This window comes from Globicephala melas, chromosome 1 (assembly GCF_963455315.2).
Source record: "Globicephala melas chromosome 1, mGloMel1.2, whole genome shotgun sequence".
NCBI classification, from domain to species: Eukaryota; Metazoa; Chordata; class Mammalia; order Artiodactyla; family Delphinidae; genus Globicephala; species Globicephala melas.
Window position 1 is genome coordinate 143,492,381 of NC_083314.1, and position 15,527 is coordinate 143,507,907.

Consider the following 15,527-nt stretch of genomic DNA (forward strand, 5'->3'; position numbering starts at 1 on the left):
CACAGCGGTGGATTGGGAGGGCCTGGGGACTGAGCCACAGATCCCCTCCTTTGCCAGCCTCACTCTGGACCTCTTTTTAGCACCATAACTAAAAAGAAAAGTAACTTAGAGGTCATCTCGTCCAATCCAGTCCTGTCGTGGAGGAAGAGAGCCAGGCACAGGGAAGGCAGAGGACTTATACGAGGTCACACAGTAGAACCAGGTCCCCAGGCCAGTGGTGGGAGAGAGCCCAGTGCCAACCCTGTTTGCAGTGAAATGGTCTTAACCTCTTTCCAAATAAAAGCTGGCAGCCTCCCAGACACAGGCCTCAACTACTTTGCAGAGCAGTGCCCTAACCCTCGGGCCTCCTGTTGGGCACCCAGTGGGCCAAGGACCCTTGGATGGCCGGCAAGGGGATGAGGGTGGCAGAGAGCCCATACCAGCCTCCTGGGCAAGAAGCCCGGGGCCAGCACAGAGGGGGTGCCCCAGAGAGGGTGCCCCAGAGAGGCTGCAGCCCAGCCAGCCCCAGGGGATGGATTTCCCAATAACAGGGTGTCACTGCCCATTTATCACCAGGATAGCCCAGTGGGGCTCCTCTCAAAACGCTTCTCCTACCAGCCTAATTGGTGAAAGCGTTTGCATTTTCCACTCAGGTGGGGCTGCTTCCCAGCTGCTGCCTTGTGGTCAGAGGGTGCGGCATCCATTACTGCCTATGGGGGGTAGTGGGGAGGGACTGCCCCTCCCCCTGACAGGTGGGGGTCATCACTCCGTCATTCACTGCTTCGTGCCACCCGGCTGCTTGGGTAGGAACGACTGGCCACCCGGCTTTTACTCCCTTAGCGAACCCGACGCAGGCTACTGACAGGCAGCTTCTCAGGCCCCTCTGGCCTGACCTCCTCGCCCACCGCTGCAGAGTTTTGTCCAGGGAGCCCTGGGTTTCCCACTCGAAGTCAGCGGGGTGGAAGCAACAGAGCCCAGAGAGGCCTGGCGGTGTTACCCAGCTTGTTGGTGGCAGAGCCCGGCTGGAATGAGACCTGGAGCCTTTCCCTCAGCTGCAGAAGAGCTGTCCCTCTTCCCGCTGGGGCTGGTGATGGGAGAACGAGGCCTGGAAGGTGGAGTCCTTGGCAGGCTCTGAGGTCTGCTCGTGGGAGGTGGAGCTGTGACTGACTGGGGTTAGACTGGAAGGTCCCCAAGTTCAGAGGAGACTGAGTCCCCACTGGGGCCAGCCAAGTGCTCTCACCTGAGTGGAGGGACAGTGTGTGGCTGGGAACCAGGCAGGGCTCTGGCTGGAGGTCGTGGAGGGTTTCCTAGCCACACCTTCTGCTTTCTGGAGGCTCCTACCCTGAGGATACTGTGAGTTTCCCTCTAGCTGTTTCCTTGCAACCTCAAATCCCAGCGCCAAGTGGGTGTCCCATATCCGGAGTGGGCAGTCCTGAGCCTGGAAGTTGGTCAGGGAGTGGCCGTCCTCTCCATTGCCGCCTGCTTCTCTGAGCAGCACCCCTTGCATGGTGCTTCGTCCTTGTGCAGGCACCCGCCGGGAACCTCTGCTGATCCCATCCACCTCTCCCCCACACCCGTTCCCCCCCGACCCCCTCACAGCTGTCACTGGCTTAATACCCCTTTGTCCACAAATCACTGCGACAGGAAGACCCCTTTGTCGTCTGTCCCTCGGAGACGCGCATCTTCCCTGTGGCGACAGGGAGACCCACATATCCCAGTGATGGCTTGGACCTCCCTTGGTGACAGACAGCGGGGCCGGGGTCGGGCAACGTACGAGAGCAGCTGGGATGTGCCAGGGCCTGGAAGAGGGACTTGGCTGTGGGAAGCCCCAGGTGGTCCCCTGGAGCAGCACCGTGAAGCACAACCCACCTGTGTCACAGAGTCACAGACCCAGAATGTCAGCTGGAGGGGGTCCTTAAAGATATGTTCACCTGAGGAAACTGAGGCCAAGGGGGGGAAGTCACACGGTCTGTCAGAGGTGTGGGACCATAGGTATTCTTTGAGCACCTTGGCATCAGACTCTGTGTGAGGGGGACGCTGAGATGAAGGAAACGTTGGCAGGCACTGGTGTGTGGAGTCAGGTGGACACCCGGCTGAGGACACGGTGTCCAATTTAAAAGCAAAGGCGCCCTCCCCAAAGAGTGACCCTCCCACCCCCGCTTCATTCTTTTATCTTCTGCCTGAAGCCCTTCACATGCCCACCCCTCCCCGCCAGCATCTGCTGCTTCGTTTCCTCTTACTCCCCAGGTGGGATGCGAGGGTGGAGGAGAAAGCGGACTCAGATGTCACCTGCTGATGGATGGCGGTGGCCTGAGCCCCGGAGCCGGCTGGGCAGCACAAAGCCGCAAGCTGAGCCCCTCCCACTGCGCTCCGTGGGTGTCGGGACACTGTGGGAACGGGTTGCCTTTCTGGCACCACCCAGAGCCTCGAGTCTGACTGTCAGCGTGGACTCGGGGACACAGTCCCTTGCAGGATGGGGTCGGGGGGTGTCCACAGCTTGTCGACACGTGTGCGTCACGCAGTAACTGTCCTGGAGTCCCGTCATGAGGCTGAGGGTGTGTGGATCAGGGTGGTGCAGTCTTAAAAACTTGGGTCCTTAGAGAGTGAGCACCTTAAACCCACAAAAGCTATTCTAAATGTTGTATTAGACTCACGGGATCTTTAAACTGAGGGTTTTTAGGAACATCATGTGTCGGGGGCGGGATCGGGGGCGGGTTTGAACCCAGTGCTGCTGGACCCCAGAGCTGCTGCCGCTGGGCTGTGAGCCCAGGGTTTCACGGCCCCACCAGGGCTGCTAAGGGAGTGATGGGGTCCCCTCTCTCGCCCTGCTTCCAGTCGTGCAGCTCCATTTTACTCTATTTTATATGCTGGGGTTTCACTTAGGAAAAGCATCCCTCTGCTTAAAAATAAAGTTTCCCAGGCCCGGTGCTATGCTGCAGCTCTGGGCCGGGACCCGCCTCAGCCTGAGACAGTGGCTCTGGCCGGCGGGTGAACAGGCAGGCAGACGGGGCTTCCCGGGAGGGGATGCAGGTTGCTCTGGGCCACTGGCTCCTCCCCCTCTCACTCCTGCTGTGTTGTTGCTGCAGCCAGAGAACACTCCGGGTCTGTCCTGCCGTTGACTGGGGTGACAGTTTAATAGTAGCTTCCTGGGCTGTCATTTAAATCTGCCTGCCAGGTTAGTAGGCCAGGGCCGGCTGGCACGCCCCTGCCCCCACCCCGGATCTTCGTTCTGCTGGCAGTGGTCGTCTTGGCAACGCCAGGGCCTGGCGAGCTCTGCAGAAGGGTAACCATCGGGGGGAGCAGCTCTTTCATCTCCCCGACCCGGGTACAAGTGGCCCAGCTGCCTTAGGGCTGGGCGGCAGGGCCAGAGCCAGGCCGCTCGGTGCTGGTCCGAGCCTGAGAGAGGAAGTGGGAACAGACGAGTCCCTTCTGCGCACAGGGCTCCAAGGTGAGGGTTTACATCTCTGCTCTGCCAGACTCTCAACTGCCCTGGGAGGGAAGGGACCTGCCCCAGGTGGCTCCGAAACAATGTTGAGCTGGAATCACCTGTCTGTGGGTCTCTGCTCTGCCCTCAAAGAATGTTCCCTGGGGCCCACGACCTGTCTGCAGAAACCTGAGGGCAGGCAGAGCCTGCATCTCTCGCATCTCCCTGTCCCATGTGGCCTGGTATTAGTTCCCCCCGACCCCATCCTGGGCTTGCCTCTAGACATGTCCCTGCTCTTAGGACTGGGGTCTCCCCAGTGGAGTCCCCTCAGCTTCCCTTTGCCCCAAGTACTCCGGGAATGCCTTCTCCTGTTTTTCATGGCTTGGTGGAGCTGGCCCAGAGACAGAAGATTGGGTCCCAGCCTCTGCTGTGTGACCATAGACCAGTCCTTCCCTTCTCTGGGCCTCATCTTCTGATCTGAGGGGCTGGCACTATAGCAGTGTTTCGTGAAGTGTGGTTCATTGGACACTTGTTTCTTGGGAAATTAATAGACGTGGCATCCAACAAAGACACTCCTTGGCTAAACAAGTTTGGGAAGTGCTGGAGGAAACAAAATCAATCTGCTATCTTTACTGTAGGCCTCTCAGGGCCCTTAGTAAGCCAGTGGGCATCATGAATCTTCAAGGGGAAGGTAATAAATCTTAACCCAAACCTCTGGGTGGACGGTCCTGCAGCTCTCTGTCCTGCCCTCTGCCTCTCTCTTCCTCTGCCAGGGCCTGATGGTCCGTGTGCACGGACATGCCCAATCCTGAAGGAGGCCCAGGCAGCTTGGAGCCATGGGTTTTGTTGGCTGCCCTGTGCTTAGCAGGGGCGGGGTGAGTCCCTAGGTGAGCTCAGGGAAAGCCAGGTCCCTGCACTGGGCCTCTGAGGGGCAGCCTGGTGCCAGGTGGGGCGAGTTGGCCCCTGGCCTAGTGGAGCTCCCAGGTCCCTTGCCACTTACCTCCTCCCCAGCCCCAAACGGCCATTCCGCTGGCTCCTCCACACCCCATGGCCTGTTATCCCTCTCCCTGGAACACCCTTCTCTGCTCTCCTCACTCCCACGGCTTGGATGACCTCTCTTCCTTGAACACAGTCCCCTCTTCCAGGAAGCCTTCCCTGCCCCCTGGGATGGTTGGGTGGCCCTCGCCTGGCTTCCTGGCCACACAGTGGGACTGGGGGTCAGAATGCCTGGGCTCAGGCACAGCCCCTCCCAGAGACACGTGCTGTGCCTTGGAGCAGCCCCTTCTCCCCGGGCCTGACTTCAGCTTCTAGAACAGGAGAGCCGCAGAGGGGACTTCAAAGCCCTGGGCTCTGACAGGACAGGGCATTGTGATTGCCAAGACGAAGCCACACCGAACAGCTCCACCTGGCAGTCCTGGCTAATCTTTGTTTTGAAGCCTCCTGTCTGCACTGGGGCTGCAGGATGAGCATGGGTGGGGAATAACAGCATGAAGGACGCACATTGTCTCGGGGCAGGACGCCTCCGGGGGCGGGGAAGCTGGGAGGTGATGAGTGATCATAACAATTTCGCAAGATCATAGACTCTGGGCACAGAGGGCTGAAGATTCAGTCAGCTCCGCACTTGCATATCCAGATGAGGAGGCAGGCCCATGTGGCTGATGAGCCCAGTGTCACACACATAGCGGCTGGAGCTGCTGACTTCACACGCCGCAAACTTGCACCTTTCTGCTTTTCAGTTCATAAGGTCCTTGCACCATCCTTAGCCTGTTTGCTTCTCACAACAACCCTCTGTGGTGAAGCAGAGATTTTATCCCTGAATGTAGGTGAAGAAAGTGAGGCTCAGAGAAGTTGTGTAACTTGCAAAAGGTCACACAGCCCACAAGTGGCAGAACAGAGTTCCATCAACCGTGAGCAGTCTGACGCTTTCCTTGGCCTGCGTTCTTGTTATAATTAGCAGCTCCCCCTTCTTTTGTCCTGGATTTCCCATTCTCTCCCCCTCTGCCCTGGGGTTGGCCCCTCCCCACTGCCCTTAGGAATCCCAAGTCCTTTGTGGCAGCCCATCTGTTGCCATGGCACCAGATTATGATGTCGCAGATCCTGGATGACTGTGTACTGCTCCTGGGCTGTGGAGTACAGGGATTCACAGAGGTGGAATTGTCCAAGGGGTGACTGGCATGGAGGGACATAAATCCCTGGAAATAGAGAGCCACGGCCTCGAGCCCAGCTTGGGAATCACCCTGGAAGCTGGAGCCAAGGCTGCCAAGGCCAGGAGAGTGGGGTCTGGCATGGTTTGCTCTGACAGCTTCAAAAGACTGCCCTGCCCTCATCCCTTGGTGGGGCTGATGTAGCCTCTTGACAAGGGGCTGTTGGGCTCTTTACACTGCACAACCTGACACTGGGATGCTTGCTCAGATCCCTTTTTGCCTTTTGACCTTGTGTGGCAGTGCTGCCTGGGAAAGCCACCATCCTCACTTGCCCAGAGAGACAAGGAACTTGCCCAGGGTCACCCAGAGAGGAGGTGGCCGTGCCAGGGTTCAGGCTCAGCTCTGCTTCCAAATCCTTCCACGTGGTTACACTTCATATAGGGTCTGCCAAGGTGGTTTAGTCTAGTCCCCAGCCTGAAACTGACCATGCTGCCTCAGTTTCCCCAGGGTGGTCCATTAGCAAAGCATAAGTTGTCACAGGCCCAGGTTTATTTTACCGCACATTTCTGGGTACATTCCAGGGGAGCCCTTCATGCAGGTGCCTCTGGTCTGTGGTGGATCCGCCACATTGCCTTGTCCTGCAGCCCCTGGGATCTAGTCCAACTGCATTTGCCTCTCTGGGGTCCTCATTTTTTGCCCGATAATGCTGAGGTGGCTAAGGGACTTAGTATAAAGAGGCCAAGCTTTGGAAGCTGCCACATGGACTTGAAATCCCACTTCTGCCACCTACCACCCTCACCTCTTTGAGCCTCAATTTCCTCTTCTGTAAAATGGGATTAAAAACAGCTGCCAGAATAGCTACGAGGAATCACTGGGATATTGAGTGAAAGGTGGCAGGGCAGAGCAAGGGTGGAAAATGTCCAAACTGGTCATGACAGTGAAACAGGTCTGTTCCCCAAAACACCACCATGGGACATGCACCCGAGCCTGCCATTTCCTGGCCTCAGTGCTGCCCTTCAGGACTGTGATGTTGCTTGTGGCCGCTCTGGCCTGTCAGGACTTGGCACGCTGTGGGAGGCCAAGCTGACTCCCAGGCTCCCAGGATGCCAGGGAGGAAAGGGTCCGTGGCGAGCATCTGGCTGGCCGAGGCCCAGCGATGGAGCCCCTCCATCCCCTTCTTCGTCAAGCCTGCCTTGCTGTCCTGGGGTTTGCTGGTCATGCACTCGTGCTGACGGGCTGGGCGGACTTCTCATCCGTGTGCTCAGGGCACAGACACAAGCTCACTGAGCACTGAGCTGAAGCTTCCATGGACTTCCCACCTATTCTTGGGCTTTTCTTCCGTATCTGATGCCCCTGGGCATTTTGTTTGGAGAGCCATGGTGGGGAAGAGGGACGTCTGACTGTGAGGTCCAACTGTGGCTCTGCTCCCACCGTGGTGTGACCTTGGGCATGTAACTTAACACCCTGGAGCTGAACTTCCCCACATGTCAAGTAGGGACAGAACAGGCCCTTTGTTGTGGGGTTTCCTGGTAAAGTGCCTAGCACAGAGACTGGCACACAGGATGCACTTGGAGAATGTTAGAATCGGAAAAAGAAAGCACTGGAATACATGTTTCTTTTTTGAATGCTGAGCTTCCTGTGGAAGGGGCGCCCTGGTGCTCATATTAGGAAATGCCCCAGGTGCCGTGGTTCATAAGCATACTTCCTTTCTGATGCACTATAAGCCGTGATCTACCAAATACCACATTGGTATTTATCACCCATGTTGACCCCTCAGTGCAGGGCTCAGGGAGGGCTTTTTGGGGGTCCTGGACTGGGAGACAAGTGAGCTCGTTCTGACTGCTGCCTTCCTGTGTTTCCCTGGGCCAGCCCTTTTCTCTCTCTGGGTCTCAGGCCCCCATCTGTAGGTAGACTCTGATTCCTCTGGTTTCTTCCAGCCCTGCACAGGCAGAGATGTTCTTCTAAGGAAAGTGTGAAGAAAGCTCAGCTTAGAATGCAGATGTACTGCAAGGATTTCATTGAAAAGAAAGGCAGAAATGGAATGGATTCAGGAGGCCTAGCATCTGTCCCCAAATCCGTATTAGGCTGCTCAGTGGGGGAGCAGTCATGTGGCTCCAGAGGGGGCCAGAGGGCCTGTGGGAGGATTTACATAACCCAAGGCTGGTCGCTGGGAAGGAGCTTCCCGGGGAGAGGGAGAGCCTGGCCCTGGAGGTGCGGGAGCAGAGGCTGCACAGCTACGTTTCCGATGGGTTCAATGCCCTGCACTGAAATCTACCCTGAGTTGGGTCCTGTGCTGAATCTGATGCAATCCCTGTGCTGGGGTAGTGTCAGGCCAGTGGAGGGACAGGGAGGGAGAAAAGTAAACCCTGTTGGTCCCTGTGTTCTTGTCCCAGTTCTGCTCCCAGCTGGGAGTTCTGCTCCCAGCTGCTCCGACCTGCTGTGTGCTTCCCCTATGAGGGCACAGAACACCCCATTTCCTTTGCTTCTAATTAAGGCTCAGACCATAAAAACAGCAATAGCTGCTACTTACTGAGCATCTGCTGTGTGCCAGGGTCTCTGCTGCCTGATCTTCATACATTATAACTTCTTGTTACTTCTCCTTGGAGCCCTTTGTTTCTTTCTCCCCATTATATAGATAAGAAAACAGGGGCTCAGAGCTTAAGTAACATCCCCAAGATCACACAGATAGAAAGAGGCAGAGCTGGGATTCCAACCCCCTGTGTGGCCATAAGCGCCTTGGGAGCAGGGACTTATTTGGATGTCTTGCCCACAGATTCTCTTTCCCTCGCTCTGAACAAAACACACCTCATTAATCTTGCCACAAGGTGATCATTTACTTTTATAATTTATTATCACCAGATCCCTGGTGCTTGCAGAAGGAGCCTCGACTTCAGTCTGGTTGTGGGGAGCAGGAAAGGCAGGTAAAGGGACTGAGAACTGGCTGAAGGGGCTAAGGCAGCTACCGTATGTGATCAGGGAAGGCTTCCTGGAGGCTGTGACAGTGGACCTGGACTTGGGAGGAAGAGAGAAGTGTGATGGGAATGGGCATTCCCCTGATGGATGAATCCTGTCACCCTTGTTGAACCTGGAGAGCAAGGCCAGGGATTGCCCGTCTCCTCCTGGTGTGGAATGAATAAGCCTTTCTCTCCTGTCCACTCCTCTTGGTCAGGGAGGCACTCGTGGCCTCCTGGGGCTATGGGAGGTCACGTGGTCCAGCTTGCAGACCAGCACAGTCTGGTCACCCCGTAGCCACCTGAGTGTATGTCCTAGAAAATCCTCCTGTGCCCACCAGGCCCCTCACACTCTTCTCCTTGCCCCACAGCCAAGAAGACCTGTGCGGACAGCGACTTCACCTGTGACGACGGCCACTGCATCCGAGAGCGGTGGAAGTGCGATGGCGAGGAGGAGTGTCCCGACGGCTCGGACGAGTCCGAGGCCACTTGCAGTGAGTGTTGCCCCAAGGCTGGGGGAGGGGACCTGGCTCTGGGCTTCAGTTTCCTCATCAGGTCTTCCCGGTTGGGAGGTTGGGAGGCTCTGGTGAGGTGATCTGTCATGCACAGCCTCAGACTCACTTTGTGCTGAGCCCTTGCCAGCTCCGGGCTGACAGTCCGGTGCCTCTAGCTGCTGGTGTCTGGTGACCTGTTTCTGGACTTTCTTCCCAGCCCTCCGGCAGGTTGGGCCTTGCTCCTGTAGTTCTGGGAGCACTGCTGCCCAGAAGTAGCCAGAGCACATCCTCCAGGCCTCCCCTCAGCCTCCCCCACTAATTTGTTTCTGAGGACTCTAGTCGTAATTCTAATAGTGCTAATGGCGGCTGGTGCATATCGAGCATTCAGTGTGTAGCGGGCACTGTGCTAAGCGCTGTGCACGCTTTCATTCGTCTAATTCCCACAGCGGCCTCACGAGGCAGGTACCGTCACTTTCTAACTTTTGCAGAGGTGGACACTGAGGCTCAGAGAGGTTGAGTGACTTGCCCAAGGCCACTCAGCAGGGATTTTGAGACCCCAGCTCTGTCCTCTGCTCTGGGCGGGCTGATGGCAGCGAAGACAGCCAGGGGTGAGGCGAGGGCCAGAGCGGAGCCCCAGGCCCCCGCCTCCCATACTCAGGCTTTGTCTCTCCGGGATTTCTTTTCCAGGCCCTAATCCTCAAAGCAAACTTACACCCACCAGGTCATTCCATGACATTTGTTAAATTAAAAAGGAGATGAGATGGGGGCAGGGAAGGACCCGGTGGTCCCGGAGGCAGAGCTTCAGCAGAATGAGCCTGAGACAAAAGGCCAGGGTGGGGGCCGCACGTGGAGGACAGAGGGCGAGGCGGGGGGGGGGGGGGGGGGGGGGGACCTGGTTGGGGGGGGGGTGGGGCTGGCAGGGACCTGCGAGTCACAGTCCCGGATCTTCCTTAAGGGTCACAGTCACCCCAGAGGCAGAGGTGGGGACAATGGAGGCCAGCGTCCCATTTAGGGCTGCGGCTGGTGATAACTGGGTTTCCTTGTCTCCTAGCAACAGAGCTACCAGTCTCCGTGGGAGAGAAAGAGAAAGGGAGAGAGAAAGGGAGAGCAGGAGCCGTCCCCGCCCGAGACAGGGCACCCCCTCGTTCCCTTGCACAGCTGCCCTGCCTTCCCCGGACTTGCTGCAGGCCCTATTCTTCCCTCACCCCACCAAGTAGCCAAAGCTGGTGCAGCCCCAGGTGTCTGGGCCCAAGGGCAGCCCAGTGCTTTGTCCTGAGCTTGGCTTCGGGAGGAACAAAGCCCAGCCACGCCCACTGGTGACTCATCCTCCTGGCAACCTTGGGAGGGGGGGGTGGATCTGTTTAGAGAGAAAGAAACTGAGGCTGGGACAGGTTCAGCCACTTGCTCAAGGCTGCCCAGCTAATATAGGGCAGAGCTGTGTGCAGCCCAGAGTGTGTGTTTGGGCAGGGGGCTGTGGCCACCATGGCAATCAGCTCGGTCATCCAGACCCCATGCCTGCGGTTTCCCTGGACACGGGAGGTGGGAGGGGAGGGGGAGCATCGTCAGGGTCATTCCCGGGGTCTGTCCTGCTGCCTGAGCGCTGTGCTCCCCCCCGCCTCCCCAGGTCTCTGTCTCTTTGCATTGACGCTCCTTTTCATCTCCCTCCTGCCCAACCCTGCACTGCCGGGCTGCCTCCCTTCCCTGCTTGCCCCCCTCCCTCTCCCTCTTGCCGGCTCTCTCTCTGCTGCCCTGCCCACGTTTCCCTCTGTCTTCCTCCCTCTCGCCATCCCAGCACTTGCTGCCTTCCCATCCTCTGGGCTGTGCGGGTGCCCTCGGGCCTCACGCCTCCTGCCTCCCAGGCCTGCTTTGTGTTCAGCTGTAGAGCACGGTTATCTGACCATTGAGTAACTGGAGGCTTAGGGAAGCTGAGGGCCCTGCTTCCAAGACACACAGGTGGTTCATGGCTGGTCTGCCTTCCAGGACAAAAGGCAGGCTCCACAGTGTCTCTGAGGCTTGACAGGGGGCTCCGTGGGAGCTGCCATCGAGGCCACACCCTGGGGGTCGGCGGCCCAGCTCTCCTCTGGGCTCTCCCAGTGATTCACTGTGAGGTCCTGCATACTTTCCTGCCCCTCTCTGGGCCCTAGTTTCTAACAGTCCAGAATTCCAAAGACTGTGATTCTAAGACTCCTGGACTCCTAGGATTCTGAGGCCCTCTTTCTCCCTTGCCTGTACCCAGCTGGGGCACAAGGCCCAGGATCCCACTTTCCATGCACAGTTACATTGGTCACAGGTGGGCAAGGTCTGTGGGTGGGGAGGGCTGCCTGGGGGAGGGCAGCCAGAGTGGGTCCTTGAGGGTCAGGCAGAATTTGCAGGAGCAGGACCTGGTAACAGGCTTGCTCACAGCCTCAGGACCTGGTAACAGGCTTGCTCACAGCCTCCTGACCAAGTGAGAACCCGGCAGCCAATTCACTGCCCATTTAATTGGCGTTGTCATAGCAACCTCCACAGCCTACCAGGTTCCTGGGGACTGTGCCAGCTTGCAGGATAGAGCCCCCTGCCTACCTGCAAAGAAAGATTATAGGCAGTAGTAAAGGGTAGTGGATTTGATGTCTGATATATTTGGGTTTAGGTCCTTTAACCTGTGAGACCTCAGGCAAGTTGTCCAATCTCCCTGAGCCTCAGTTCATTTGTCTGCAAAATGGGGTAATGGTGCCTACCCTACGGGGGTTATGAGGATCAAATAAAAAAAATGCACACAACGTGTCAGTGCGGGAGCAAATGGCAGGGTTATTTTATGATTACGTTTTGACTGTAGGCCCTCTCCCCAATTTAAAGCCTTAGAATAGTCTAAGTGAGCGGGGTTTGCAGGGAAGGGAAAGGAATTTGGGAGCAGGTCCCCCTTCTTGTGTTCCCCCACTATGTCATCTGCCCCTCGCTGCCTGGGGTTTCTCCCAGCTCTGTTTCCTTCTGGTTCCGGGTTCTGTGTCTATCAAATTGAGCCAGGAGTCACAGTGGGAAAGCGGGGACATTTGCCTAATGAAAGTAGCATTTCAGCTCTAATTATAGCTCACTTGACTGGGGCCATTTGTGATCCACCTTCAGGCATCTGTTGGGAGGGGCGTGGGATGGGGGTGGGGAGGTTAGTTCAAGGTGAAGGAGTTACAATTCTGGGTGCTGCTTATTGAAAATGAGGTTTTTTTCATGCGTCTTAGAGCCTTCCCATCTGAAAGGGGGACCTCACAGATTAACCAAGCGTACTTTCCTATCAGAGACCAGAGATTTTATGAGATCCCAGCAAGGTTAGAGGCCAACCCAGCTGACCCTGTGAGAAGAAGCTTGGTGTAACTGCCCCCTTCTGCACAGTGGGACGTCCCATGTCGTGCCTCCTGGGGCAGCAGCTAGACCCTGTAGTTCCCACTGCCTGAGCCGCTGGTCCCCTCGGAGCGGGCAGTCCCCGTGCGGAGGTTGTCTGCCCCTGTGCCTCTTGTGACCTGACACTGCAGATGTGCTTGCTCAATAAGTAGCTGTCAGGCACTTGCATTCTTTTATTCAACAGACATTTCCCTTTTTGTTAATTTGTGAACTTACGAATTAGAGAAAGTACCATTGGATTTGGATTTCTGGTGCAGGCTTCTCTGGGAATTTATAAATGCCTCCGGCCACTCCAGGGTGCAGTTGCAGGCCCTTGGTGACTTGGAGGATTCCTGATGTCTGAGAGACAGTGGGGCTTGTCACTCCTGCCTCGGAGAACCTGGGGTTACTTGGACAGCAGGCCAGAGGCATCCCTTGCGGCATCTGTTTGTGTGTGTGTGTGTGTGTGTGTGTGTGTGTGTGTGTGAGAGAGAGAGAGAGAGAGAGAGAAGGAGGGAGGGAGAGAGAGAGGGCAGGAGAGGACAAGAGGTGGAGAGAGGGAGAGGTGTTCAGTTCAGGGGTGGAGGCTGCGTCGTGGCAGGCCGTGTGGACTCTAATAATGTGTAATGTGCATCCCCAGAGGTGAGACCAGGGCCCTCCCAGCCCTTTGTATCTGCACTTCATGAAATAAAACTAGGGCAACTGTTTGCTGAGTTCCAAGTTTGCTCCAGGCCCTGAGTGAAGGGATTTCCATGTTTCCTCATTTAAACCACCCACCAACTCTGGGAGATTACGTAACCCCTTTTTCAGGTGAGGGGAGCCAGGGTGCAGAGAGGTTAAGTGACTTGTGGAAGGACCTTCATGTTAGTAAATGAGATTTGGACCCAGGCCTGTCCGGCTCCAAACCCATGCTCTGTCTCCTGCGTCGTGCTGCCTGGGGCCTTTAGCTTTAGTTATCCTGAAAGTGGACGTCAGATGGCCATCTGCTATCTCGCGGACTCTGCCTGAGCAAAGGTCCAGTGAGCCTCCTCCCTCCAGTGACCCCTCTGCAGCCCAGGGTTGCCGGGAGACCGGTGGGGCCTACTTTTCTCACGTGCAGTGTCCAACGCCATAAGTTAAGCAGTGCAATTGGAGTTGAGGGACCTGGGGAGGAAGCCCAGCTCTGCCCTTCACCACAAGACTTCGAGCAAACGACTTTCACTCTCTGGGCTTTGCTCTCCCCACCCACCTCGTGAGGAGATACTGCACATCAACACTCCCCAGACTCACTTCCCAGGGCTGAGTGGTGAGAAGCCTCACCCAGGAGCCCGCGGGGCAAGGTCTGTGTCCTGCTTTGGGGAACAGCTGCACCCCAGCGGAGACGGCAAGGTTCTAGGAGAGAAAGCTGTTGGAGCACCCAGCATCTAGCAGCCGGGCAGGTCACTTCCCCTCGCTGGGCCTCTGCCTCCTGTCACTCCAATGGCTGCTCCTCAGTGTGCCCTCCAAGGCCTCTTGTGTCCCGGCGTTCCAAGAAGCTGCCTTGGCTCTGTGAGGGTAGGAGGGCTGGTGTCAGGCACTGCTGAATCCTCGAGAGCCTGTAATTAGAGCTGTCTATTTAGGGACACAGCAAATGTCTTATTAATTATAAAGAAAGGAAGCAGACGGATTGTTTAATCATTGTCCTTGCTGAAAGGTTATGCAATTAACTGTATAAATATTCATTCAGAGTTCAAGCAGCTGCCTGCTGCACTGGGGTATGCAGAACCAGGCCCCCAGAGATGGTGTGGACAGGTCAGGGGCCATTTCAGTCACCTGGGCTTTTGGGCAGAGAGTTTGGGGCTGGTTCTGGGCCACTTCTCTACCCGCAGGAGCAGGAGGGGAAAAGGAAAAGGGCAGGGTTTTTAGTCCAAGGAACCGGGACTCTGCCCCTCACTGCTGTGCATTTTGGGCCAGTTACTTGGTCTCTCTGAGCCTCAGTTTCCTTATCTGTAAAATGGAGTGCTTACCTGCAGGACCACTGCCCTACTCCATTCCAGAGGTGCCACTGACATGATGATCTTTGTGAATGGTGCCCCTGGAGTTTGCACTCACAGCCTGCAGGGCCCACTTACCTGGCAGGGTGAGGGTCAGGATGACATGGGAAAGTATCAGCTCCTCAGAATGGAGCAGCCTGACCCACTGTAGGTGCCCAGTAAGTGTGGCTCCCTTCCAGCTCCTCTGTTTACTAAGGCCTGGCGCAGGGATATATGGCTGCCTCGTCCCTCCATCCCATGGTTCCCTCAGGGGCTTGCAAACATACAGAACCTCCTCTATCACTTTTCTGGGAGTGCATTTAAGAGATGAAATATCCTATATCTTTTAGACTTGTAGAATGATAACTCAGGGGTTCTCAAATAGGGTGCATGAGAATCACCAGGGGAGGTGAAGTGGGGGGGAGTTGGCTAAAATGCCTGGGCTCTGCCCTCGGAAGTTTGGATTCAGTCTAGAGTGAGCTGGAGCCAAAGAACCTGCACTTCCAACAGCCCTCACACACCCACCCCTTAGTCAGGACTCCAGGACACACTGGTCGCTACAGCCCCCTCGTGTTCTGCTGGGCCCAGAGTGGGAAGTGCTTTCTCGGGTCCTGCAGTGCGTGGGTGATGGAGGTGCTCTGGGCCCCTCTCCTGACTCCCAGCCCGCTCACCACCCTGCACTCGCCCCGAGGAGGCCGTGGTAAAGGGTCTTTGGGTGTCAGTGCTTTCCAGGGCTCTACACGACAGTATCTGTAAAGGGAAATTTCTGTAAAATGAATCCTGTGAATCCCGTATTCCCAACAGGTCGCCTTATATTTGTGAAATGCATTCCTAGGGATAACTTTGGGATCCATAGTTAGGGGTCCGAGGTACTCCTCTCCCACAGCGTAGTAGTGTCTGGGGGCCTTGACTCAGATACCTGCTCCCAACCCCACCTTGTCTGTGCCCTTTTCTCCATTTCTTGTGGCCTCTCACCCCAGCTATGGAAGTAAGAGGAAGAAAAACTGGTCTGAGATCAGAGAGAAAAACTGAGGGTAAGGCACCAGTAACCTGCCACCTGCAGGGTGCAGTGGACTGTGCCATCTCTGGCATCAGACACAGCTGACTGCATCCTCACTCGGCTCTTGACAGCTGTGTGACTAGTACCTGGTGATGGGTGCCGTGTCTGGTACACAGCAGTGCTCAATAGCTAC

The 15,527-nt window shown here is 56.5% G+C and overlaps 1 protein-coding gene across 11 annotated transcripts in view; it reads left to right on the forward strand.

Annotated features, from left to right (window-relative positions):
• The window catches only part of LRP8 (LDL receptor related protein 8), a 78,298-nt gene that overhangs the window by 27,824 nt on the left and 34,947 nt on the right, over positions 1 to 15,527 (forward strand). For all 11 annotated transcript variants that reach the window (XM_030870178.2, XM_030870180.2, XM_060305384.1 and 8 more), the window contains exon 3: positions 8,870 to 8,992. In XM_030870178.2, coding sequence (XP_030726038.1) covers positions 8,870 to 8,992 — 123 coding nt within the window. The remainder of the gene's footprint in view (positions 1 to 8,869; positions 8,993 to 15,527) is intronic.